Raw genomic sequence first — 27351 nt, 5'->3', positions numbered from 1 at the left:
GAGAGAGAGAGAGAGAGAGAGACAGCGTGAGCAGGAGAGGGTCAGAGAGAGAAGGAGTCACAGACTCTGAAACAGTCCATCCAGGCTCTGAGCTGGCAGTCAGCACAGAGCCCGATGCGGGGCTCGAACCCACGAACCGCGAGATCATGACCTAAGTGAAAGTCAGATGCTCAACCGACTAAGCCACCCAGGCGCCCCAAAAACTATTTTTTATTTACTCATTTTATCTTGAAATGGCTCCATCTGCTCATTTAGGCAGCTCTCCTCCATCCTATTCCTTTGTGATCATCAGTAAATAATTCTTGGGGATAGAAAGCTAAACAGAACATATTGCTGATTTCTTTCTCCTTTTTTAGTTTTGAAAGAGACAGAGTGTGAGCAAGGGAGAGGCAGAGAGAAGAGACAGAGACACAGAATCCAAAGTAGGCTCCGGGCTCTCAGCTGTCAGTGCAGAGCCTGACGTGGGGCTCAAACTCACAAACTGTGAGATCATGACCTGAGCCGAAGTTGGACGCTTAACTGAGTGAGCCACCCACGTGCCCCTTGCTAATTTATTTCTAAAGAAAAGAAGGAATAGAACACCAAATTATGGAGAGAGCCCAAATGTCAATTAATTGAAGAACAGATATAGAAGATATGGTAGATATACACAAGGAAGTATTACTCAGCCATCAAAAAGAATGAAACCTTGGGAAGCCTGGGTGGCTTAGTCGGTTAAGCGTCCAACTTTCGCTTAGGTCATGATCTCGCGGTTTGTGGGTTCGAGCCCCGCGTCGGGCTAAGTGCTGACTGCCAGCTCAGAGCCTGGAGCCTGTTTCAGAGTCTGTGTCTCCCTCTCTCTCTGACTCTCCCCTGCTCACGCTGTCTCTCTCTCTCTCTCTCTCTCCCCTAGAAATTAAAAAAATATATATTTAAAAAAGAAAAAAAAAGAATGAAACCTTGCCATTTCCAATGACAATTCACTCGGATGGAGCTCCAATGTACTACACTAAGCAAAATAAATCAATGAGAGAAAGGCAAATACCATATGATTTCACTCTTAGGTGGAATTTAAGAAACAAACAGATGAACAAAAGGTTGGGGGGAGAAAAGAGGGAAACAAATCTATCTTAACGATAGAGAACTGAGGGTTAATGGAGGGAGGAGTGGGCTACATTGGTGAAGGGTATTAAGAATTGGCACTTGTAATGATGAGCAGTGGGTGTTGTATGTAAGTGATGAATCACTGAATTCTACTCTCGAAACCAATACTGTACTGTATGTTAACTAACTAGAATTTAAATTAAAAAAAAAAAACAGGAAAACAAACAGAACGAAAATAACTGGACACATAAGTGAAACATACCTTTCTTTCAAGATGCCTGAGAATCCCTGATGAGAACTTACAAACTTGGTGATGCCAACATCAAGTTCAGTGAGGCCGTGCTTCATCATGTCTGCAAAACTCTCAGCTTCCTCCTCCTCCTCACCCTCCTCAGAAAGGCCATCTTCCTCCTCCTCTTCCTCTTCTTCCAACTGCTCATCAGAATTCTTTGTTCCCTCCCTGGCACTCACAGCTTCAGGTGGCTCAGGCACATTTACAGCACTGGGCGGAGAGACACGCTCTAGCTCGTCCTTACTTTTGGTCAGACAATGGTCCGAGATCTTCTGTCTTTTTGCCTCCTCAGCTGGGGCCACCCTGTCATTATCTTCAACAGCAAGAGATCCACGTTTCAGCGACACACCAGTCACTTCCGTCATCTCCATTTTTAAGGCTCCAAGAAAACATTTAAGAGAACCTTAAAGGAAGGAAGAGAGAGCAGGAAATAACAATCACTTCCATAAAGGGGGTTTCAGCAAACAGGTACAGTTAACTTTATTCCTAGGGCTCTGAAGCTCATTTATTAAAATAATTTTTTTTGATGCTGGTGTATATGTTTGGTGGCAAAGAAAAACAGCACAGAACTTCTGCGTAGAACTTGAGAGTGTGAATCAAAAACCTTAAAAAAAATGTATGCCCTTTAACCCAGAAATACTACTTTCAGGGTGTATCTTAAAATAACTGAAGTGCTTACAGTTTTAGCTGTAAGGATACTTATCTCAGCACTTTTATATTAGCAAAAAACTCAGAACGAAGATACCTGGATACAGAAATTAAACAATACATTGAAACAATATAACAGAAGCTAGGAAAGGTGGTTCCTTCTAACACAGAATATGCGTGGCAGGGCAGGGAGACTTGCTGTTTTCAGTGAATACCACAGTTGTATCACTTGAACTTTATTTCATGTAAATGATTCTTAAAAAAAATCTGATTAAATAAAAATAGTGCATAAATACATTTACTGACAGGAATGCATACTCGTATCGTAGTTTTAAAAAAAGGCAAGGGGGGATGTAGAGTTGTTTAATAGGTTATAAAGGTTTAGTTTTGCAAGATTAGATAGAGTTCTGCATATTGGTTCTACAACAGTGGAATGTACTTGGCGCTCCTGAACTGTACGCTTAAAACTGGAGATGATGTTACATGTTATGTGTATTTTGCCACAATTTAAACAACACAGATTATATTTCAGCAGCCCACACACAATGTAATGAGGGCAAGTCACAGAAGCCATGCACACCTCCCAGGACAGAGCAGCTTGCACACCTCCCAGGACAGAGCAGCTTGCCAGAGGGCTAACATGTGGCAATCAAAGTAAATACGTTTACCTAATTTGATCTTACTTGATGCTCTTGGTAAAATAAGGATAAAAGTTTTCTTACATTAACTATATATGGAAGTGCTATAATTAACATGTTAAGGAACTTAGTAAACATACTCATAATGAACATAAATGAGCAGAAAATTAATATTCTAAGGTTCTCCAAAGCTTCGTTAGCAAGAAACCCAACTACAGAAGCATCTACAGCAGAGTAATAACAAGGTTGAACTAAAGGTTAAGAATCCACATTTGAAGGGCACCTGGCAGGCTCAGTTGGTGGAGCACGTGACTCTTGATCTTGGGGGTCATGAGTTTGAGGCCCACTTAGAGACTACATAACTAAATTAAAAAAAAAAAAAAAAAGAATCCACATTTGATCTCAGCTCATTGTCAACAATCTAGAATGGAAAGAAAAAGAAAAATGCAAATACATATACAAAATGAAAGAAAAAAGGATGATGATGACTACCAAAAAATGGGAGAAAAGGTACAGAAAGATGCTAGTAAAACCAATTTTCCTTTGAAAGACAAAAAATTAAAGAAAATGGAAGAAACCAAGAATTTGGAACAGAAGTAGACCACAAATATACAAAAACTACCTCTAATTCAAATAAGAATGCACTGATTCTCTATTTGTTCTAAACAAGACATACTAAGAAAAAGAATGGTTTATGAAACGCTGATGCTTTTTCATGCTCACTTTCTATCAACAAAGCTGCCCTCACAGAGCCTGCGTGCCAGTGAGGGAGACAGAGGGCGCAGGGGTCACTGGGGGACTATGGGAACACAGAAGACCTCAGAGGGCACTGGCAGTGAGGGTGTCACAGAAGACACCTTTCCTCGTGGAAGACCAGAAACGAACCAAGCCCAGCTGTGAGGAGCGGGTGAGGCCGCAGAAGGCGGGGAGGAGGCTGTCTGGGGGGGCAGGGGGTTGGCCCAGCATGTGCAGAGGCGTGGGAGCCAAAGGAGCTCATCACGCAGGGTGAAGGGTAAAACACACAACGGGAGAGGCTGGAGTTAAAGCTACGAAGCAGGCAGACGCTGCACAAGCAGAATGGAGGGAATCCCATCCTGAAAACCAAACCACCACTAGACTCATGCGTTAGAAAGATTCCGCAGTGTCTCTTTGAAGAGAAACCGGGGTTGGCAGCTGAAATCAAGCCAAGAAATTATTATAACATGATCTAAGACTGAGGCAAGGATGACAGACACAAAGTTTGGATTCTGGGACGTTTAGGAGGTGGTGGGAACAGGACTGGATGACACATGTGGGCAAAAGGAGGAAACAGCCAAGGATGACTCAGGTTTTCTGCCTTAGGGACCTCAGAGGACAGGGGAGCTCTTCCTGACACAGAAACCCCAGAAGAGAAGCAGGGAGTGGGAGAAGACAAGCCCACTTACTGTCCTGTGGTGTCACAGGTGCTTGGGGACATCCTGAAGCCAGTCACTACACTGTGTTATACATACTCTTACCCCCAAACCTGCAACGGCTTCCCAGCTGGCATTCCAGGGTCCACCAGTGTTGGGAGCCATTCTGAACTCACTAGCTGAGAATACTCCTTGTGAGGTTAAGGCAGGCTTGCAAGGTCTGCCATCAGGTAGCGACCGATAGCTGCCCCTTTTCATATCGTTTCTGCTTGAGCACCATACCCTGGAGTGCTTTGTTGATTGAGATCAAGAGTGACTTGTTCCCTCATTTTGGCCCTGGTATGATGATTGTACTTGGTCAGGGACTTGTGATATGGAGGGACACTGATGTTCAGTGGCCTGGGAATTATGACTAGAGCTGAGCGATTGATTACTCTAAAAGGTCAGATCCCACCCTTTGTTTAACAATTAATAAAACAATATTCCCATATAGAATAACACGCTATTCCTGGACATAGATGACGTTGTGGGAACCATAGTCCCATAGTCTTCTTTTTCAGGTTGTGAGAGCAGACACTGTGTCTCCGGCAGATCCTGTTTTCCTTGATACTTCCCTTGAGCTATAAACAAGCTAGTGACCCTTACTCATAAAAGATTGACCTTTACGTATACAATTCTGTTTGTTTCTTGGTAAAAGGTTTTTCTCAAGGCTATGCTGGAAACATTGTAAACATCATCTACATGATTATGTAGCACATGCCTTAGCACATGCCACATTTCTTGTTCCCTGTACCTTGACAAATGAAGTTGAGAACCCAGACTGAGCAGAGATGCCTGCCTGGTAATCAGAAAGAACCCCGTGGCTCTCTCATCACTCACTGACACTGTCCATCCTTCCGGGACCGCTGGACTGGCTGGAGCTGGACTTCAGCACACCAGGACATCCTGACACCTTTCCAGGCCTGAACTCTTATTAGGTAGGAAACCACAGCCAAGCACAGCCACACCAGCATCCTGGCTCAAGGACTGTGCTGTCAGCAGGATGTCTACCTCCTTCCCGGAATGCAGAGACTTCATCAAGCTCCTTCTCAACAACTGGTGGTCACAAGCCACATCAGTTATGTCCTCTGCAGAAATGTCTGCTCTATCCTGCTCTGGCACTGTCCATCATTCAGCAAACTATATACCATTATCTTCCACAGGCCTCCAACAACCCCGGCCCAGCCCCAGTGAGTGCCCGTTTCCGGTCTGACTGCTCATGAGCTCTCTCTGATGCGAGGTCCTCCACACCTGTCTGAGGTCACCTCTTAGACAGTCCTGCAAGACTCATCTGAAGGCCATGAGTCCTGACTCCTGTGCATTCCTCTCTACTAACTCCGTCTTCCCATTTTACCTCCCTTTATCTGCACTACCATGTGGGCACCTGGGTACCATGCATTTCTCCTGCCATGTTCTAGCTCTTCATCCAAGTAAATTAATTTCTCCAAGCCCCTGTTCTTGGCCTGTCCAATGAGAATGACACATGCATCACAGGATTGCTGTGAAGATTAAATGAACTGATAAACACAGACTGGTTAGACATAATAGGAACAAAATAAATGTTAGTCCCCTTTCCTCCCTCAAGTAGTCTGCAGATTTTTTGAGGACATTATTTCTTTTATACATGCCATAGAATTCAGAGTGGTATAACAGCCTTCAATAGATTCTTTGTAGATTTCTTGAAACAAGGCTAAAACTATTCTCCACCTGTAGAGATCAAAGACATACTAAAAAGCAAATGCCTAATGAAATAGTGGACCTAGACTAGCACCATGAATGGCCCACTAACATTCATGACGAGCAGACACTGCATGCCCCTGAATTATCTGTGAAGTGTTCTTACTGATTGAAACTCTATGTCTAATTGGTAGTTTCGACAGCATACAGAGACAGGAGATGTTAAGCACCACCTTGGGGAAGCAATCAGCAACATTCTGAATGGGGGAACTCTACCAGGACAAAGACAGTTCCCTCAACTAATAAAAAGCCAGGGGAAAAAGAGGGAAGGGAATTTACAGACAAACCTACAAAGAAATGCAACAAGTGAATCCTTCTTTCAACAAGTCAGCTATTTAAAAAAAGCATTTAGAAAAAAAGCATTTGACGGCTGCAGCAACTTCTTAATCAATTGGTCTATGGAGGCAAGGGAGACAAAAGCAAAAATGAACTATGGGGACCTCATCAAAATAAAAAACTTCTGTACCGCAAAGCAAACAATCAGCAAAACTAAAAGGCAACCCACAGAATGGGAGAAGATATTTGTAAATGACATATCAGATAAAGGGTTAGTATTCAAAATCTATAAAGAACTTATCAAACTCAACACCCAAAAAACAAGTAATCCAGTGAACAAAGGGGCAAAAGACATGAATAGACACTTCTCCAAAGAAGACATCCGGATGGCCAACCAACACATGAAAGAATGTTCAACATCACTCATCATCAGGGAAATACAAATCAAAACCACAATGAGATGCCACCTCACACCCATTAGATTGGCTAGCATTAACAACTCAGGAAACAACAGGTGTTGGCAAGGATGCAGAGAAAGAGGATCTCTTTTGCACTGCTGGTGGGAATGCAAACTGGTGCAGCCACTCTGGAAAACAGAATGGAGGTTCCTCAAAAAATTAAAAATAGAACTACCCTACAAGCCAGCAATTGCACTACTAGGCATTTATCCAAGGGATACAGGTATGCATCTTCAAAGGGGAACATGCATCCCAATGTTTACAGCCGTGCTATTGACAATAGCCAAAGTATGGAAAGAGCCCAAATGTCCATCCAATGAGAGAGTTCCTCTCTTACGACAGCATTCCTGGTCTCATGGCCATGCCTGGTCAGTACAGTCTTCTCCAAGTCCTGCTTGCCATTCACAAGAATGGGGATCCTCTGATACCCCTCTTTCTAGCACATTCACTAGACCTTGTATTATAACCATTCCCCTAAATAGGGCAACCCTCCTAAAAGTCCAGTCATTTTAACACTCACTCCTAAGCGTGCACTTCATCCCCTCAACACTCACTGTGCACCCTGTACAAGACTTATTCCAGGCACTGTGAAGACACCACAGCAAAGCAAATCAACGCCCCGCCAGTGTGCAGCTGACGTTTAGTGAAAGATCTGGCTTCTGCCTCCAACACACCACTGAAATGGTTTTCTTAAAGTTCAGTAGTGGCTTCCTTGTGCCAAAACCACAGCCATTCACGCCTGGCTCTAACTGATGTCTTTTCCCAACTGGACATGGTTCGCCACTTTCCTTCCTTGAAACTCTCTTTCTACTCCTTTTCCCCTGCTTCTTGAGGTGTTCTTTTCCCCTTCCTGTCTTCTGCTGCTTAAAATCTGGGCATCTCTAGGTTCCTACACCAGCCAAGACCCATCTCCAACTTCCTGGTTTGCTTGGGGGTCCAAAGCAATAGCTGTTAAGCTGAGCAATTACAGAGTATGCACAGTGAGCTCATTCAAGCCTCTCCTCCACCCTATGGCTCAGGGCTCATTAACATCACCAGATAATGGCATCTAGCTCCAGCTTAGCCAGCTAGGAAGAGCTGAATCAAATGTCAAACTCAACATGCCCTAAATTGATCTCATCATTTCTCACCACCAACATGTGTACATTACACCTCCCAGCTCAGGGAATACCAGTCTACTAAGTCAGAATATGGTCATCACCCAACTCCTCACTCTCCCCTGCACTCACATCAGGATTTTGTGAACAAAATCCTAGAAGGGTCTGAACAGCACTGTTATGCCTAACATCCCTGGCATGAGACTATTAACAGATCACACATATAGAGTATTGCCCCCTGGTTTTCACCTGATCTAGTTCTGCCATTTACTGAATGAGCCACTTACCCTCTCTAAGCTGAGGTTTCTTTTTCTGCAAAGCTGAAAAATGATGACTTGCTCAAAGGTCTGTAATAACTGTTCCTATTCAACTATTGGTCATTAATATTTATTATGGATGGTTTGTACAGCAGAACTGTATTGCTGAGTCCGGGGAAAAAACAAAGCTTCTTAGACTTCTTTTGTTCTCTGGGCTAATGATTAAACATGGTTTCCTCCTTCAAATTCCATTTAATTTTAAGAGACCCTCAAAGCACTGCCAACAGCACCAAATAAACAGGCCTTTAATATTTGGGGCAGTCTTTTTCTTGTTACTTGTGGACACTTGCCTCTTGTTACATTTAACTGTAAAGACAAGCTCATTAACTAATCTCACTTTTGTGTTTCAAATAAAATTACAAATAATTTTCATGTGTTTTAACTAATGACCCTATCACAGACATTAATTATTAAAATATACATAGTACCACTGATTAGAAGTCACTTAATATATATTTTACCACGTTCTTTCAATGGGCCTAGAAACCAAGAACATATTTACAAGAACAGCTGTGTAAACTTCTGGACTTGGAGAGAGAGAACTCAAATTAGTATTGTTTTCAGGAGCAAGAACTATATAAAAGAGAAGACTAAAATGCAATATAATTTTTTAAGTTTTATTTCCTTATCAGAGAGAGACACAGCACAAGTTGGGAAGGGGCACAGAGAGAGGGAGAGAGAATCCCAAGCAGGCTCCGCACTGCTAGTGCAGGGCCTGATGTGGGGTTCCAACTCACAAAACTGTGAGATCATGACCTGAGCTGAAACCAAGAGTCGGACATTGAACCGACTGAACCACCCAGATGCTCCTGAAATATAATTTTTATTTTTGTTTTTTAATATTTTTTCATTTATTTCTAGGAGAGAGAGAGAGAGACAGCGTGAGCAGGGGAGGGTCAGAGAGAGAGGGAGATACAGACTCTGAAATAGGCTCCAGGCTCTGAGCCGGCAGTCAGCACGGAGCCCGACGCGAGGCTCGAACCCACGAACCGCGAGATCATGACCCAAGCGAAAGTCGGACGCTTAACCGACTAAGCCATCCAGGCGCCCCTGAAATATAATTTTTAAATGAGGGAGGGAGCGAGCAGATCCTGTTAACATCGAAGAGGCTGGAAAGAATTCAATCAGAAAGATAAATCACTCCGGCTGCCCTGGTGTGATTTCCCTAAGAAAATCAGTTTTCCATTCAGGAAAATCCAAATATACATATTCAAGTATGCTACCTCAAAGCTGTAAAAATGACTAGCTTTTTAAAAATGGGAAGAAGGGTGGAGGATACAGCTTTATGAGTTTTTTTAAATGTTATTTTTAAAAAAAGTTTTTAAAAGGATGCTATGCTGCACAAATACACTATTCAGAGCAGTAATCATAGTCAAGTAATAAAGAGCAGACTACCACCGGGAAGAGAAAGAATCTACTGCTACTTACGGGTGAATTTCAAAGCCTTATGCAGTCTTTTGTTGTTGTTTTTTTTACAATGTTTTATTTATTTCTGAGAGAGAGCAAGAGAGAGACAGCATGAGCAGGGGAGGGTCAGAGAGAGAGGGAGACACAGAATCTAAAGCAGGCTCCAGGCTCTGAGCTAGCTGTCAGCACAGAGCCCGACGTGGGGCTCGAGCCCACAAACCGTGAATTCATGACCTGAGCCAAAGTCGGACGCTTAACCGATGAACCAGACGCCCACCTTATGCAGTCTTTTGAAGGGAAAATTAAAAATACGGGTTTTGTTTCTTTTCTACTCCAAATGACCTGAATGCAATTTGGAATATTACAATTTTAACAATATTTTAAAATCTTTTTCATTAAGATATTGGGTTCACCAATAAGCTCTCTTTACATCCACAACAAAAGTTTAGCATTTTTAAAATTGTAATACTACACTGATAATCCCTTAACGTTACTTCTTGCAAAATGAACATCTAAAGCCATATTAGTCTTAGTCCTATCTATATTTCAAAATACAACTTCCACTTTTTAAAGACTTTCCCCCATCCTCTGCAAACTGTCAACAACCCCTCTAGGCTCACTATAAAGAGCACCTTCTGAGGCGCCTGATTAGCTCAGTTGGTTGAGCGTCTGACTTTGGCTCGGGTCATGATTTTGCAGTCTATGGGTTCAAGCCTCGGGTCAGGTTTTGTGCTGACCCAGATTCTATGTCTCCCTCTTTCTCTGCCCCTCTCCTGCTCATGACCTGTCTCTCAAAAAATAAATGTTAAAAAATATATATTTGTATTTATTTACATATATGTATATAATAAAGAGCACTTTCTTCAGGGCAGAGCACACTCTACATTCTAATATGCAAAATCATGAAGTCCATTAGATTCGTTCATCCCACAAATACCTGAGTACCCCTTATGGGTCTGGCACTATCCTAGGCACTGGGGGAAAAGGGGCAATTTCTTGCCCTCTTTGAGTTTATATTTATTTAAGGATATATCAACGAATAAAATAATCTCAAAAACACGCACCCATTAAGAGCTACAAATAAAGCAGAGTAAAGGGAAGGGGAGAAAGAACTAGACATGAAAAGATGTGTATGGGGAGAGTTCCAGGCAGCAGGACGGGCACCTGTAAAGGACCCGAAACAGTAACAAACCTAGTCAACAGACCGGCTGGATCTCTTTCCTACTTGGGGGCAATTTCATTAATACGTGTATTGCCCCAGACTATACCAAAAGATACGTTCAAAAGGAGCTGCTGAATGATTAAACAAAATTACTGCCTATTCATCCCCTTTTCACTATGAGCGTACAGGCCTATTTTTGACAGATCCCACAATTGTCAAGGTATCCCCAAGGGAACGGAACAAGCCGTTTGCAAAGATGATTGGAGGCTTGAAATAAAGCTCTTCGTAATCCTAGATTTTTGAAATGAAAAAAAAAAAAAAAAGTGGCCTGACAACGGGATTAAATATTTGACAAACCAAACTCTCTCCAAACCCTATTTCTTGGCAAGCGCTAATAACCCAGGCAGTAAGGACGTACTTCTAAACCGCTCAGTGCAGGGATGGCGGTAAGGACTCAGCGTGGATGAGTTTCAACATGCACAGCAGCACCTCCAAACATCCACTCATTAAACACGGACCTGGCGGAGGGCTGAAGAAAACACTCCTGATCCCCAACCTGTTCGCTCCTACTCTGGGAAATGTGTACAAAAACAAGCAGTCAGCTGAGTGCCTGCCTGACATGCAGCAGCCTCGCAGGAAGTGGTGACGGATGAAAACGAGGACGAGAGACAGCACGTGGGCTTTACCCTGCAGAAGACCGGCCCCGCGATACACCGGGGCTGTAAGGGCTCCGGGATAGAGGCCGGTTTTCCCTTCTGCGAGAAGAGTTTAGGGAGCGCCGGGGGCAAAGAAAGGGAAGAGAGGTTCTGGGAGCAGCGTGCAGCCAGCGCCGCAGGGAGGCGGGAGGGCGCGGCGCCCCCTGCCGATCGGCCCCGGAAGGAGGGGCGGGGCTGGTACCGCGGGACCAGGACCGCCAGGCTCCAGCCGCGCTCCCGCGGGCACGGTTAGTAATGGAGGCGCCGTGGGCGCGCCGCGGGCTCAGGCCGCGGCCGGGACGCCTTCTCAGCCCGCACTGCCCCTCCGGGCGGGGCTCTGAGGCCCGGCCGTGGAGCCCGGGCGGCTGCGGCGAGGCCGCGCACTTACCCGGGGCCTGGGAGGGCGGGCGCGGCGCGGGCCGGGCGGCGAGGGGGCGGGCGAGCTGCTCCGGGCGCAGCAGGGCGGCGGCGGCAAGGGCCACTCGGAAGAGCCAGCGGCGAGGGCGCCCCGGCATACGCAGCGCCGTCAGCGCCTTCTGTCTCTGGGGTCGGGGGCGCGCGGACGCACTCGTCTGCGGCCGAGCTCTCACACGTGCCGCGCAGCGACGCGCAGCCGCTAATCGGCCCCACCCCCGGGGCGGGCCCCGCCTCCGGCCCCGCCTCCGCACCGGTCGGGTGAAGCGAGGCCCCGCCCCTCTCCGCCGACTGGAGCGTCAGTGGCCCTTGTGCGGAGAAGGCTGGCTGGTTCCCTGCGGATTTGCTAGCTGCAGGGTGGGGAGCTCACCGCGGCGGGAGCCGGTCCAGGGCCCGGGCAGACAGTGATTTCATCGTGCACCACACTCCTCCAGACAGTCTTTAGGAGTTCTAAAGTGGCCGTGGCCTAACGAATGCTTGACGTATTTTAATAAAGGTTTCTTCCACATGGTTATGGCCATTTTGTGTTGCCCTCCACATGCAACTAGCTTAATAAAAAGAGTAACTAGAGAAATATGTTGTTCTATAGGTCATTCCCTTGAGTGCCAGAGGATCCGAGAGAAGCATTTTCCCACTTCTTACATTTACCCCTCCTGCTTGACGGCTCCTCAGTAGGATAGGCTTAAGAAAAATTGATGATAGCAAGTTTGTGCTTCTGTGTGAAGAGAACTTACTCTTTCCATACTTTTCACGTTTCACGACCAAATTCTGGCCTCCAATAGCTTTTGCACATTTAATATTTTCCCACATTTCAATCCTCAGTGACACACCTATATGTTATTTCAAGTCCTTTAATTTCTATTAGACTTGGTTTTTTAAATTGTGGTAAAATACGTGGCACATAAAATGTATCACTTTAATTATTTTTAAGTGTACATTCAGTGCCTTTAAGTACATCCACAATGTTATGCAACCGTCACTGTCACCCATCTCCAGAAGGCTTTTCATCCGGCAAAGCTGAAACTCTACCCGGGAAATAAAGCCCCAGCCTCCCCTCTTCCCAGCTCTGGAAACCACCGTTCTACTTTTTTCCCTGTGAATTTCACAGTTGTAAGTAATTCCTACAAGTGGAATCATACAGCCATATGTGTGACTGCCTTATTTCCTTAATGTTCATCCATTAAGGGTACAACACAGGTTGCAGCGTGTGGCAGAATTTCCTTCCTTTTTAAGGCTGAATAATATTCCATTACATATATACACCACATTTTGTTCACCTATCATCACTCGAATTGCTTCCACCTTTGGGCTACTGTGAATAATGCTGCTATGAACATGGGTGCTCCAATATCTATTTGAGACCTTGCTTTCAATTTCTTGGGGTATACACCCAGAAGTGAAATTGTTGTATTATATTAATTCTACTTTTAATTTTTTGGACAACCCCACATTGTTTCCACATTGTTTTTAAAATTTGGGTTTACATTATCCATACATAGTATGGATAATTCACTCAGACTGATAAGATTCTATACTGTCTTTCTCTGAGAATAGTCACCTCAGTTGAGTACATTTTTGTGTCCCGAATCTATGTATAATCACATGTCCTTGGGCTTTAATTAATTCATAGGTTAATGTCCCAATGACAGCAACTGCAAATATGTTTACCACAGCCAAAGTAAAAATTCAATCCTAAACTTTAAATTTTTGTATACTTTAAAAATTATCTTCTCTGAGGCCCAACACCTCGTAAATGTATATGGAAGGAAAGAACATTCACATTGCTTTGGCAGTTAGCTAGCTAGGTCCATGGTCAAAACTTATTGCATTTTAGCCTGAACTGCCTCAGACAAGGTCCAAGTGAAACATGCATTTTTAGTTTCCTGTTTTTCAAAATGACAGCCATTTATTGGCTTTTATCGTTAAAATAATACAGAAGTGTTCAAAGCCTGTCCCAAATTCCAACTCCCTCTAATAACTGTTTAACAATTTAATGTTCTCCTTGATTTTCAAATTACATCCTAACATGTATGTTATGTATAATATTCAGAATCCTGCTTTTAACCCATACCAGCACTATGGATTGCTAAGGGCCTAAAACACACAGTGTATCTCTTGTTTCACCCTTATTATTGCCTAGTAGTCTGTCCATTTGAGATTGCCTCTTTACACTCCCCAGACAGTAGTCAATGGTTTTCTGTGCTTCCTCAGTCATTGCAAACATTTCCATTCTTGAGCCTACTGCATTCAATCTTAATTTATTTTCATTTCTGTTTCCCTTACCAGACGTGAATTCTTCAGAAGCAAAAATTTGGGTATAAGCAATCTTTTTTTCCCTTTAATGTTATTTTTTATTTTTTATCAGAGTTATGCATGTCTGTGATTTAGAGCCAAATAATTCCGTAGAAATATTGTAAATTGCAATGAAAAGAGCAGAGCCTACAGCCCCCTTGCCAATTTCCCCCTCCTTAAAGGCAATAATTTCATCTCTTTTAACTGGTTATTTTGATATTTACTTTCATTTCTCTATATAAAATGTTTGCGTTGCTGTTTCTCAATTTTTCACTTCTAGGCATTATCTGTTGACTTCACTTGGTGGAAAATGAGGATTTAAATCTTCTTTCTTACCCTATCCATTTCCCCACCCCCACCACACTTTTCATCCCTTTAGCTGCTCAATCTAATTATATTGTCCTTTTTTAATAGGTTTCTGTTTACTTCATTATGATTACGTAAACGTTACTTACATCTTGGGCAAAGTAGTATATACATACTATGATCACTTTTCTTCTGCTCAGCTTTCTGTTTTTCCTGCAGTTAATAATTATCTTATTTTGGTTTACAATCCATCACCAAGCCAAGCCCACACTTTTTAATGATTGTTTCAATCTCTGCTTCCCCAGGTTTAGATATATGAGGTGTTCTACTAGTTTCATCTGAAAAGGAGCTTTTCTTTTTTTTTTTTTTTTTTATTTATTTCTAGGAGAGAGAGAAACAGCGTGAGCAGGGGGGGGTCAGAGAGAGAGGGAGTCACAGACTCTGAAACGGGCTCCAGGCTCTGAGCTGGCAGTCAGCACAGAGCCCGACGCGGGGCTCGAACCCACGAACCGAGATCATGACCCAAGCGAAAGTCAGACGCTTAACCGACTAAGCCACCCAGGCGCCCCGAAAAGGAGCTTTTCTGGGGCCTTCTGGACCTGCACCAATCCATGTCCAGTGAAGAACTGTCGTCAGGGCCTCTCAAAAATCATTTTTTTCTTGCATTGTGTCTTGTTACTTACATCCTGTGTCTTCTTTTTTTCTGTTTAGTCCCTCATTTTAGTAGAGCACAACCTCCAGAAGCATCCTGAGAAAGGAAAAGTAAATGAAAAGGAAATATTTTGAGATCTTTGAATGTTTGAATATACCTTTATTGTTTACCCACACTTGACTGATATTTTACTAACCAGGTGTAGAATACTAGTTTGAAATAAATCTCCTTTTGAAATTTGATAGAATTTCCTCCTATGAGGGCACTGGGGTAGCTCAGTTGGTTGAGTGTCAGACTTCAGGTCATGATCTCACGGTTTGTGAGTTCGAGCCTGGAATCGGGCTGGCTGCTGTCAGCGCAGAGCCCGCTTTGAATCCTCTGTCCCCTCTCTCTCTGCCCCTCCCTCTCTCACACTCTCTCCAAAATGAATAAACGTTAAAAAAAAAAATTACTCCTATGTTTTCTAACTTTGTGACTATTAAGAAATTCAAAGTTATGTTCATTCTTGATTCTTTGTTAAGTGATCTGTTTTTCTCTCTAGAAGCTTAGGATTGTCTGTCCCTCGTGTCCTACAATTTCACAACGATGATTTGGAGTGAGCTATGTTTTATCCGTTGTGCTGGGCACTCAGTGGGCCCTTTTAACCCGGAAACTCGTGACTTTTAGATTGGAGACATTGTCTTGAATTTTTTGGTGATGATCACTCCTTCCCTAAGGAGTGATTAGTTTTTTCTTTTGGAACTCTTATTTTTCAGATTTTGGATCCTCTGCAGTGGTCCTCTAATTTCTTCTTTTTTTCTTTCTTATTTTCATTTCTTAGTCCTTTTGCTTCCCCCCCCCCCAGAAATTTCCCAACATTAATCTTCCAACTCTTTAATTGAACTTTCCATTTCTGCAATCGTATTTTTTTTTGTCTCTGAGTACTCTTTTCATTTATTTTAATGTTTATTTCCTTTGAGAGAGAGAGAATGAGAGCAAGCAAGCAGGGGAGGGGCAGACAGAGAGAGAATCCCAATCAGGCTGGGCACTGTCAGCACAGAGAGCTGAGCCCCAGGCGGGGCTCAAACTCATGAATGGTGAGCTTCTGACCTGAGCAGAGATCAAAAGTCCAACACAACTGGCTGAGCCACCCAGGTGTCCCTCTGAATACTTTTTTAAAAATAGTATCCTGTTATTGTTTTGTGGCTGCAGTGGTACCTCATATCTCAAGATATTGTATATAGTATATATATATTTTTTAAGTTTTCTTCTCACTAAATGGTTTCTGTTTTCTCTAAGGGTTGCTTCCTCCCTCCCTCCTTTATTTAGTCTTTTTGGTGCCACCACCCATGTTTGTTTTTGAAGTCAAATCCTGAGTCCTCTACCTACCTCTTGCTTCCAGGTCACTCATGTTCCTCCTTCTTGTCAAATGCCACGTTTTTTGGGTCCCCGGCGTGTAAAGTGCTTATTTGATGCTGAGTCCTCTTCCTCCATTCAGCTCCCAGTCATTCACAACTAGATCTGCACCCTCCAGGCAGGAAAGCGGAGGGTCGTCTCTAGTTGAGCCTGAGCAGCCTTAAAAGAAACATCCCAAAATAAGAACATTGGAAATTCCCCCAACTAAACAGGCCGACCAAATTACATTGAAGCTAGCCGCCAAAAAGCTCCCTCACACTCTGAGAACATCTGGGGTCTCATCTAAAGTATGAATTGAACTGGTTCACAAGGAATTTATGGTGCGGAGGGCAGGGTACCTTCAGGCTGCAAGACTAAGGACCCCAGCGAGGTGGAGGCGTGGCCGAGGTTGAGAAGGACCGCCCCTCTTTCTCCCGAGAGCCTGGGGGGACTGAGGCCGGCTTCCTGAACGGCCGTGCCGGCCCCCTGCCAGCAGAGGGAGCCACCGTGCCTGGCTGGCGGCTGCGCTGGCACGGCCTCTCTGGGAGGAGAGGAAGAAACCAGAGAGACGGCGAGGGGAAGTAGAGGTGGCACCGAGCCCCACGGTCTAGCAGGCAGAGGTGGTGGCTGGCCTCTGGCCGCAGCGGAACCCTACAAGCCACGCTGGCTGCTCATGGAGCCGAGGACTTGCGAGGAGACGGGATGCTCCTGGCCGCCGAGATCGGCAAGGCTCCGGCAACCCCGGTGAGGCGGCCCTGGTGGCCCGGGGAGGGGACGCTGGTGGCCCAGGGAAGTGGCACAGATCTCCCAAGGGAGACTGCGTTGGTGAGGTGATCCCTGGCGGCCTGGGGACGTGGTTTCCGTGGCCCGGGGAGACAGCCTTTGCAATCTGGAGAAATGGCACGGACCTCCCAGAGGAGGTGGTCCCAGGGCGGTGGCTCTGGCGACCCGGGTGAGATGACACAGATAGATGTCTCTAGGGACGTAGAGACATGCCCTGGTGGCTGGGCAGGGTAGCTCCAGCGGTCCTGGGGAGGTGGCGGTTGTGGTCCCCAGGGCCACCTGCGTCAGATAGTCCTGACCCCTCAGGAAGGTCCCACGGGAGGAGTCTGGGACCTCTCACCCTCTGGGAATCCTGTAGGAGTTCCGTCCATCACTCCAGTCTTAATGTGTTTGTTACACCTGTTCTTCTAGGGCTGCTCTGAAAGTGATAAGGAAAGGAAGGACGTCGAGGAGAAAAGTAAGCAGACTTGAAACACCTTATCATTCTCTACCCAGCCATCTCTCCTAAACTCAGCCCTCCAGGGTCTGCGGCAGAGAAGAGTCTTAGCCTGTGATCTTTAAGATGAATTTCTCTCTCTCTCTTTTTTTTTTTGGTACAATATCCTTGCATAGTGTTAAGTACTGGTTATCATTATACACCTATCTTTCTTTCTAAAATTGTAAAATATGGGATGATTTGAAGATAAGCACTTCCTGACCCCAACTTAGTGCAGGGACTGGTGTGGTTTCACTGAAATGCTGCCCCTCACACCGATTAAGAATAATAGGGGCCTGCCTGTTATTTTAATGAAGCATTAACTTATCAAGCATCAGGAATTTGTAGCGGCTAATGATCTAGAAGAGATGACCACCACCTTAATTGGAGTCAAAATGATAACTGTTTAATTGTACTTTACCTTCAGTGAATTTGCCTTGAAAAGTTGATCTGGGAAGAAAAATACAAGGAATAACTTGTTTCCTGGGTCTTGGTCTGGAAAAGGAAGAGGGAAAAGGTCAGCACCTCCATTTCCTACCGAGGACAGGAGCACATGTCAGAGAAGTGGACATTTGTCATTTTACTCTAATGAGCTAAGCATGGCAGGCTTTTGGAAATCAAGGAATCTTCGGTGGCTTTGAAGTGAAATTTATTGGGGGAGGAAGGGGCCTGTAACAGCTATTCCATCACAGGGTTTTGGTTCTTCTGACCAGGAATGAGTAGTGTCAGGGAGGAAGGGTGCCCACATTACCATAATGCCTTTAGGAGTTAGGCTTGCCCTTACCATGCCTATGGATACAGTCTGCCTCAGAAGGAAAGCTCTAAGTAGTCCATAGCACTTGACAGTCATAGCTTAGCTCTTTTTTTTAAAAGATTGGAGAGTTCCCTATATCTTTTAGTTAACCCCTTCCCTTTTCCACCTTTGCCCATTCAGATGCCTGAGAAGTTGATGCCTACTTCATTTAAGAATGACAGACACAGACTATAGAATTTGACCTTGTCCCTCCTTTGGTAGCTTTGTCAACTTCTTTGCAATTAGGGGTGCTTATTACAAGAAACAGAAAAGGAGAATCATAAAAACCTCCCAAATCACTAGTGTGTCACCTTAAAGAATGTCATTTGACCAAGAATGTGCTTGCTGCATTTAGATGGTAATGTCAAAAGAATAGAATTTAAAAGTAGGTGCAAAAATCTATTTTTTTTTAAATGTTTATGTATTTATTTTGAGAGAGAGGTGGGAGACAGAGTATCCCAACCCAAGCAGCTTCCGCATGATAGCTGACATGGGGCTCGATCCCATGAACCAGGGGATCAGGACCTGAGGTGAAATCAGGAGTCTGATGCTCAACTGGCTGAGCCACCCAGGTGCCCTGAAAAACAATTCTTTTAATGAAAAAAAAAAAGTAAATAAAAGTAAGTGAGGATAGGATTTGCTCCCTAAGCTATGGGAAAACATTCCTTCCACATAGCCCCGCCTCTGGGTGTCTGCAGATGCAATGGACAATGTACTTGTTTTATTCAAAGTAACTAGAAAAAGAGGACCCTGTGACTCTTGTCCCCATGGTAGATTTCTGCATTAACGAAGTTTGATGCAGACCAGCCTATTCTGCTGATACTTGAAGGAGAAAAAAAAAAAAGAAACTTGGGCTGAGGGTCAGGAAACATGGATTTTAATTCCATTTATAATCTTTAGGTGTCAGCTGGGCAAATGTTATAATTCATAGTTGGGAAGTCAAAGCATAGATTTATAGTTTTGCCCCTATTTACTAGTGGGCTGCTGCTTCTCGTGGCGTATGAACGTGTTTTCATGCTCATAAGTTGAATAGAACAAAGGAAAATTTAGTTTGGGGGGCTGGGGGCGGAACATACCCAATACTAAATACGTTGACATGTATTCTATTAATCTTTATTTAAATAACTGAGATCAGGCCCCTGGGTGGCTCAGTCGGTTGAGGATCCAACTTCAACTCAGGTCATGATCTCACTGTTTGTGAGTTCAAGCGCTGACAGCTCAGAGCCTGGAGCTTGATTCGGATTCCGCATCTCCCTCTCTCTCGGCCCCTCCCCCACTCACACTTTGTCTCTGTCTGTCTCAAAAATAAAACTTTAAGAAAATAACTGAGCAAAATCTGACAGTTACATTTTGCATTTAGGCATCTCTGTCTTTTCTCATATTTTCATTTTATCAGAAGTAACAGTTGTTTTGTAATGAGGCTGTTGTATGACCTCTTTCTCTCATTGCTGCTTTCTTAAAAATTTCATTTTTGGTAAAGAGCCAACTTCTACAAGGGCAGCCCCAGGAAGAACAGAGGCGAAGTTCAACCATTATTGCTCCCCAGGAGGCTCTGTATTGTTCCCTCAGCTTTATCTCTGATGCACATACTTTTTTTTTAAGCAATTGCTGTAGTCTTGTAACTAAACATATGATAGGACAATCAAGCTTTTCGTTTGTGTATAAACTGGTGGTGAATGGTTTGTTTCGAGAGGACAACATCCTTTAGTTCAACCTGAGACAGAGAAATGCACTGCATGTTCAGGTTTATTCTAAGGTTCGTTTTCCAGAAAGTCTGCTTTTTCTCTGGGGCCTTATTTTACAGCACTTAACCTTCATCTGGAAATCAATAGCTGTTCCTCTTACACTTTTACATTATCTTTTTTTTTTAATCTGTAGGTGCCACTCAAATCTTAGGGAGATTAAGCCCTGTCTGTGGAATAATTCACTCTGTGGACTGAGTGGAGTTGAGTGTGTTGGATAGCAGGGAGCCTAGTGAGCGCACAGGGACACGCACGCAGCTACCGCTGTGCCGAGTTCCTAACCTTGTGGGAGGAGACCATGAGTTACCAAGGGGGATAGCCTGCACATGGAAACAGATACTTCATAGGAAACCGTGTAGCTCAGCACACGGGGGTGGTGTGGAAAGAGACGTGGCAGCAATTGTGAATCATGTCACTCCTACCTTCTTTGTCAGGAAGCGGCCGCGGCCTTCAGCTTTCTCTGGGGTTTAGGGCACGTCCACCCTGGCACAGATAGAGCTGGAGATACTCTGGAAGAGAGGAGCAGTGCTGTCAGTCCAGAAATTTAGGACAGTGGAAGATGGATTTAATTGCCTTTGAAGTGAATCGGGTTTACCAGAAATTTGTTTCTTTAAATAAGAATGGAAAATTTCATATTTATGTACTTGAATCTTGCCTCTTTCCACAAAGAATGAGAGGCAACTTACGTTGCTTAATTCTGTCTTAAACATGGGTAGTGGAAGAAGGTATAGACGCTTGCAGAGTGAAAAACTGATGTGGAAACGATAGGCAGTGCTAGGTTTGCACGCGCAGAGTAAGGCACGGGCTCTTTGGGAAACACGCCCGCATCCTAAATGGGAGGAGAGCAAAGCTAGGCAGGAGCTCCTGCTGCCCTGGGACCGTGTTTGCGTCACAGCCCATGTTGCCTCTGCTCCCGCTCTTCCCTGGCAGTGGCTCAGGGCCCCAAGTCACCTGTGTTTGTCACATCTAATGAGTATACCATGGATTGGTGCAAGTCTAGTTTATGTCCCACAGAAGGAATCTCGCTCCAGACTGTGGAATTCAGTGGCCGCATCAGTCATTTTGAGTTTTTCTTAGTAATTTGTGTTTTCTCTCAAGCTTCCTTTTATTCTTTTTCTGACACAGAAATGTTTGTACAATGGCATTTGAAGCTTTTAAAATAACTTTTTTACTCGAGGCGTCGTGTGGCTCAGTCGGTTAGGTGTCTGACACTTGATTTCAGCTCGGGTCATGATTCACAGTTTGTGAAATTGAGCCCCATGTCAGGCTCTGCACTGACAGTGTGAGCATGCTTGGGATTCTCTCTCCCTCTCTCTCTGCCCCTCCTGTGTGCATACTCTCTCTTGCTGTCTCTCAAAATAAATAAATAAACATTTTTAAAAACACAGCTTTTTTACTCTTACGTAAGGAAGAGGTTTTACTCGTTGGTCACCTTTTCAGTTTTTTTCCATAGATTCAAAATCTTTCAAAAACGATTTTTTCTTTTTTTAGAAAGCATTTCATTACGTTTTAATTAAAAAATTTTTAAGAATTCCCCCTTAAAAAATTTTTTTAATTTGTATTTATTATAGAGAGACAGAGTGTGAGCAGGGAGGAGCAGAGAGAGAGGGAGACACATAATCAAAAGCAGGATCCAGGCTCTTAGCTGTCAGCACAGAGCCCAATGTGGGGCTTGAACCCACAAACCATGAGAACATAACCTGAGCCAAAGTCGGACACTTAACCGACTGAGCCACCCAGGCGCCTCAAGAATTCCCTTTTTCATGATCTCGCGGTTCGTGGGTTCGAGCCCCGCGTCAGGCTCTGTGCTGACTGCCAGCTCAGAGCCTGGAGCCTATTTCAGAGTCTGTGTCTCCCTCTCTGACCCTCCCTGCTCACGCTGTCTCTCTCTCTCTCTCTCTCCTAGAAATAAATAAACGCGTTAAAAAAAAAAAAAAAGAATTCCCTTTTTTAAAGTGTTTATTTATTTTTGAGAGAAAGAGAGAGAGCATGCAAGCAGAGAGAGGGGGACAGAGGATCCAAAGCAGGCTCTGTGCAGACAGCAGAAAACCTGATGTCGGTTCAAACTCACAAACTGTGAGATCATGACCTGAGTTGAATTTGGATGCTTAACTGACTGACCCACCCAGGTGCCCCCCTTTGTATACCTTTTGTATTTCCTTTAATCCTGTCATGCTTGGTAATGTTAAATAATTGTTATTCTTTCATTTTAGATGACATAAATATTGCAGCTCTTGTTGGAAATGAACAAGTCAATGAAGATACAGATAATGGTGATCTCACTTCCTACGTGTCTGCATTTATAGAAAAAGAAGTTGGAAATGACCTTAAATCTTTAAAGAAACTTGATAAACTCATAGAACAGATGACAGAAAATAAAATGCAGTTAGAAGAACAGGCAAGTATTAAAACTCATTGAAATAATATCAGAAGTGTTCAATGATATAACATAGACATTACCATTATTATATATCACTGTGATTATAGGGATTTTGAAGATAGAGACTGTGACAAATAGTCTAGTCGTTTAAAACTGTTTCATAGCTTTTAAGGCCCTACAATGTGCTAGGTACTTTACAGATTATATAAAAGTCAAAGTTGCTTCTGATAGGATTTAGGTCTTAAAGACAAAGACATAATGACAGCTAACATTAAAAAAATATTTTTTAATGTTTATTTTTAAGAGAGAGACAAAGTGTGAGTAGGGAGAGGTAGGGAGAGAGAGAGGGAGACACATAACCTGAAGCAGGCTCCAGGCTCTGAGCTGCAGCCCAACTCATGGCTTGAACTCACGATCATGACCTGAGCTGAAGTTGCTGCTTAACTCACTGAGCCACCCAGGCGCTCCAACACTTAACATTTTAAGTAGCTTTTCATACCATGACTTTTAAAGGGTTCGACAAGGAAGTAATTTCATGGTATACAAAAATGTCATAACACCATCATTCCATACTTTTTACATGTGCACTCATAAGGAGAAAACCTGAAAATAATTATAACATGATAATGGTTATTTCTGAGTAGTTGGTTAACAGGTGATTCATTTTCGTCACATCTTTCTGTATTTTCAGGCTTTTTTTTTTTACAATGAATATATTCCTTAAAATAGTTTTTAAAAAACCTAATGAGTGTAATCTTAAAAAACTAAGTGGTTCCATGTACTTACAACAGTGTTTGTCAAGGATAAAAGATTCACATTATGTAACTGCACCATTGGGTTAAGTGAACAGTTTATGGGTATGTTGGTGTGTGAGCCCTGGGTTGATGGTTATGTTCCCCCATCCCTACCATTCAGCCCTCCCCCCTTCCTGTATTTCCACCCCATCTACCCTATTCTCCCAAGCATGGCCCAGCCCCACCCCTCCACGCCTGCAGGCAAGCTGCAGTGGGCTTTCTCTGAGGAGTCACAGGCCGAGCGAGCGGCTGGATGCCAGCCCTGCTGTGTGGTCTCCAGGGCTCCTTCCTGGGAAGGTCGGCTCCTCTAACGCTCCCCTCACTTGTTCTTACAAATCCTCCCGGGGATACCTACCCCACCTGGCCATTCCGTCTTCCCAAAAAGAAAAAATTAAGGCTGCTCAGCACAAATCTATTGAACAGTCTATCCCACATTCCACATACTTCTTTGCAACCATTTCTACTTCTTAATTCAGCCAAAGATCAGTCTCAGATCGTCCTTCTGCCTCAGATCCTACCTGCACCCAAGTGATCTCGCTTCATGCTTTCATAGTTTCCTCCTCTGCTCCTCAGCCAGTCCTGTCCCCTGGGCCTCGGGACACCCCCCCCCCCATCTTTTTCTTAAAACCCAAACAAACAGGAACAAACACAACACTCTGCCCTCATCTTTTAGCAGGTGCTAGTCCCGTCCTTGTATTGTTAGGCTTCCTCAACAGTCCTCTTTCTTCGTGTCTGTCTCCACTTCCCAACCAGGCTGGTTTCCCCAGTGACACGGGGAGCTTGTGCCCAAGCCCCTAACCGGACTTAAGTTCAGTGTGTCCGACACTGGACTGTTCTGTGTCTTCACATGCTTCCCTTTCTCGGAAAGCAGTGCCACTATCTGCCTGTCACTCGGACCTAAATCCTAGGAACCTTCCCAGATTCCCCGTCAGCCTGCCTCCTCTACCCCATCTCCAGGACATCGGACCTTTGCCCCGTTCATGTCTGCCGCCACCAGTTCACCTAGTTTAGGGCTGCAGCCTCTCGCACATTTGATGGTGGTTTGCCCGTCTTCTGCTTCCTTCTCATCCCCACAGTAACCGTCGCTCATTTTTATGCTTTGCAGAAATGATATGTGTAAATAAGCAATATATATGATACAGTTAAAGTCTTCTCTGTATGTGTAAGCATGTGTATACTTTAAATATGCATAGCTTAACTCTTTATAATTAATGTAATATATGACTTGCTTTCTTATCAATGTATATAGCTCTTTTTGAATGGTTTTATGGTATTCAACTATGGCTGTACACAGTTTATTTAACCAGGACATTTTCACTGTTTCCAGTTTTTATTATTACAGATAATATGAGAATAAACATAACTGTTTATCACATTACTTTTTTTTTTTTTTTCCAGATTTTTTTGTTTTTAAATAATCTCTGCACCCAACCCGGGGCTCGAACTTAAAACCCCTACATCACTAGTCTCATGCTCCCCCCACTAAGCCAGCCAGCTGCCCCTATCACATGGCTTTCTAAATCGTAAATCTAACTGAATGATTCCCTTATCAAAAATTCTTAATGGGGTCACCTGGGTGGCTCAGTCCGTTAAGCGTCTGACTTCGGCTCAGGTCATGATCTCACGGTTCGTGGGTTCGAGCCCCGCGTCGGTCTCTGTCCTGACAGCTAGCTCAGAGCCTGGAGCCTGTTTCAGATTCTATGTCTCCCTCTCTCTCTGACCCTCTCCTGCTCACACTGTCTCTCTCTCTCTCTTTCTTTCTCTGAATAAAAAAATATTAAAAATTCTTAATGGCTTCCCATTGCCTGTTGGAAAAAGCCCACATCCTACACTAAGGCACAAGATGCTTCTCTGATCTCACCTCTCCCTACCAATCTAGGCTTGTCTCTTCTTTTTTTTTTTTTTAATGTTATTTAAATTTATTTTTGAGAGACAAGGAAACAGAGGATGAGTGGGGGAGGGGCAGAGAGAGAGGGAGACACAGAATCCGAAGCAGGATCCAGGCTCTTAGCTGTCAGCACAGATATGGGGCTCAAACCCCTGAGCTTCGAGATATGACCTGAGCTGAAGCTGGACTGAGCCACCCAGGTGCCCCTAGGGTCTTCTCTTCTTTCTGTGTGTACGTGAACTGTATTCTGTACCTTACTCAGCTCTTTGCTGTTCTTTTTTTTTTTTTTTTTATCTCTAGGAGAGAGAGAGAGAGAGAGACAGCATGAGCAGGGGAGGGTCAGAGAGAGAGGGAGTCACAGACTGAAACAGGCCCCAGGCTCCGAGCTGGCAGTCAGCACAGAGCCCGACGCGGGGCTCGAACCCACGAACCGCGAGATCATGACCTAAGCGAAAGTCGGACGCTTAGCCGACTAAGCCACCCAGGCGCCCCAGCATATCTTTGCTGTTCTTTCAACGTGACTGAGCCAGCCAGTTCCTTTTGCCCTGAATACCCTTTCCTTCCAAAGTTCCCCAGAAAATTCCCACCTGCCCTGCAAAGGTCTTTGCAGGAGTCACGCAGGCACAGTTGCCTTGCATCTCAACACCTTATTATCCAAAGTGTGGGAGCTTGTTAGAAATGCAGAAGGTCAGGCCCTACTTGGGCCCTAGGAACTCACATTTGGATTACTCCAGCTCTTTAGGCGATGCCTGTGTGCATTCAGGTGGGAAGCATTACCTTCAAACACCATTTTACCTAGCATCTCTCTTTTATTGCATCAATCCCATAATGTAGTAGTTATTTGCTTACATTTCTCTCCCATACGAACTGAGCTTAAGGGCAGGTACCATGTCTTATTTACCTATTCCTTGCACAGAGCCTTGTACAAAGTGTCTAATCAATCTTTTTTTTTTAATTTTTATTTCTAGGAGAGAGAGAGAGAGAGACAGCGTGAGCAGGGGAGGGTCAGAGAGAGAGGGAGTCACAGACTCTGAAACAGGCTCCAGGCTCTTGAGCTGGCAGTCAGCACAGAAGGCCCGACGCGGGCCTCGAACCCACGAACCGCGAGATCATGACCTAAGTGAAAGTCGGACGTTTAACCTTCTAAGCCACCCAGGCGCCCCGTGTCTAATCAATCTTGATTAAAATGAAGTTCCTCTAAAATAGTCTTTATGTTGTATTGATACCTAATTTTGTATATGTTTTTCCATGTGCTAGAAGAAGAATTAGTAAATACCACACCTAAAGTCATTACCTGGATGTTATCTTCCCAAGTCAGTTGTTCTCTCCCTGGGCACCAGTCAGAATCACCTGGGTAACTTTTGCAAAACACAGATAACTCAGACTTTTAGAATCAAAACATCATTTGTTTTTGAGGGCAAATGTCTGGTAGGTAAAGCATAAAAATATTCTCTGGCTGGCCCCTCTGAAAGTGCTGAGCTTCATGAAAGATGCAGAGGTGCTTACCGGGGTGATCTGCCCCCCCCCCCCCCCCCCCCCACGTCTCCACATATGCATGTTGCGTTTAGGTTTGGTTGGTACAGGAGGCAGAAATCGCATCTTTCTATGAACATTGGGGTACATGTGCTCCTATGTCTCAGCATTTCTATATCCCTTGGGTAAATTCCTAGCAGTGCTATTGCTGGGTCATAGGGGAGTTCTATTGTTAGTTTCCTGAGGAACCTCCACACTGTTTTCCAGAGGGGCTGTACCAGTTTACATTCCCACCAACAGTGTAAGAGGGTGCCCATGTCTCCACATCCTCGCCAGCATCTCGTGTTCTCTGATTTGCTCATTTTAGCCACTCTGACTGGTGTGAGGTGATATCTCAGTGTGGTTTTGATTTGTATTTCCCTGATGAGGAGGGATGCTGAGCATCGTTTCATATGTTTGTTGGCCATCTGGATGTCCTCTTTGGAGAAGTGTCTGTTCATATCTTCTGCCCATTTCTTCACTGGGTTGTTTGTTTTTTGGGTGTGGAGTTTGGTGAGTTCCTTATAGATTCTGGATATCAACCCTTTATCTGATATGTCGTTTGCAACTATCTTTTCCCATTCCGTTGATTGCCTATTAGTTTTGTGGGTTGTTTCCTTTGCCATGCAGAAGCTTTTAATCTTGATGAGGTCCCAATCGTTTATTTTTGCTCTTGATTCCTTTGCTTTGGGGGATGTGTCAAGTA

General features: G+C 44.1%; 2 protein-coding genes and 1 long non-coding RNA gene across 4 annotated transcripts in view; 1 reads left to right on the top strand and 2 right to left on the bottom strand.

Moving 5' to 3' along the window:
• The window catches only part of PUS7 (pseudouridine synthase 7), a 56013-nt gene extending 44176 nt beyond the window's left edge, over positions 1–11837 (bottom strand). The window contains exons 1-2 of the mRNA XM_039249780.1: positions 11629–11837; positions 1346–1778 (exon numbers count right to left, since the gene is read on the bottom strand). Of these exons, the coding sequence (XP_039105711.1) occupies positions 1346–1778; positions 11629–11755 (560 nt within the window). The 5' untranslated portion in view covers positions 11756–11837. The remainder of the gene's footprint in view (positions 1–1345; positions 1779–11628) is intronic.
• Positions 11838–14833: 2996 nt separating this feature from the next.
• Positions 14834–16767, bottom strand: LOC120243580. Its single transcript, XR_005531340.1, has 3 exons — positions 16638–16767; positions 16273–16458; positions 14834–15000 (listed from the first exon to the last, which is right to left on the bottom strand). It is a non-coding gene; the product is annotated as an uncharacterized LOC120243580 (long non-coding RNA).
• A 96-nt stretch (positions 16768–16863) lies between these two features.
• Positions 16864–27351, top strand: part of RINT1 (RAD50 interactor 1) — a 33054-nt gene continuing 22566 nt past the window's right edge. The window contains exons 1-3 of one of the 2 annotated variants that reach the window (XM_039249786.1): positions 16864–17022; positions 17473–17518; positions 22285–22469. In XM_039249786.1, the coding sequence (XP_039105717.1) occupies positions 16981–17022; positions 17473–17518; positions 22285–22469 (273 nt within the window). In that variant the 5' untranslated portion in view covers positions 16864–16980. The remainder of the gene's footprint in view (positions 17023–17472; positions 17519–22284; positions 22470–27351) is intronic. The other variant, XM_039249785.1, reaches the window with a different exon arrangement.

Source organism: Hyaena hyaena, unplaced genomic scaffold, assembly GCF_003009895.1.
Source record: "Hyaena hyaena isolate Hyena2069 unplaced genomic scaffold, ASM300989v1 scaffold_347, whole genome shotgun sequence".
In the NCBI taxonomy this organism is placed as follows: domain Eukaryota; kingdom Metazoa; phylum Chordata; class Mammalia; order Carnivora; family Hyaenidae; genus Hyaena; species Hyaena hyaena.
Note: the sequence above shows the minus strand (reverse complement) of the source record. Positions and strands in the feature narration are given on the sequence as shown.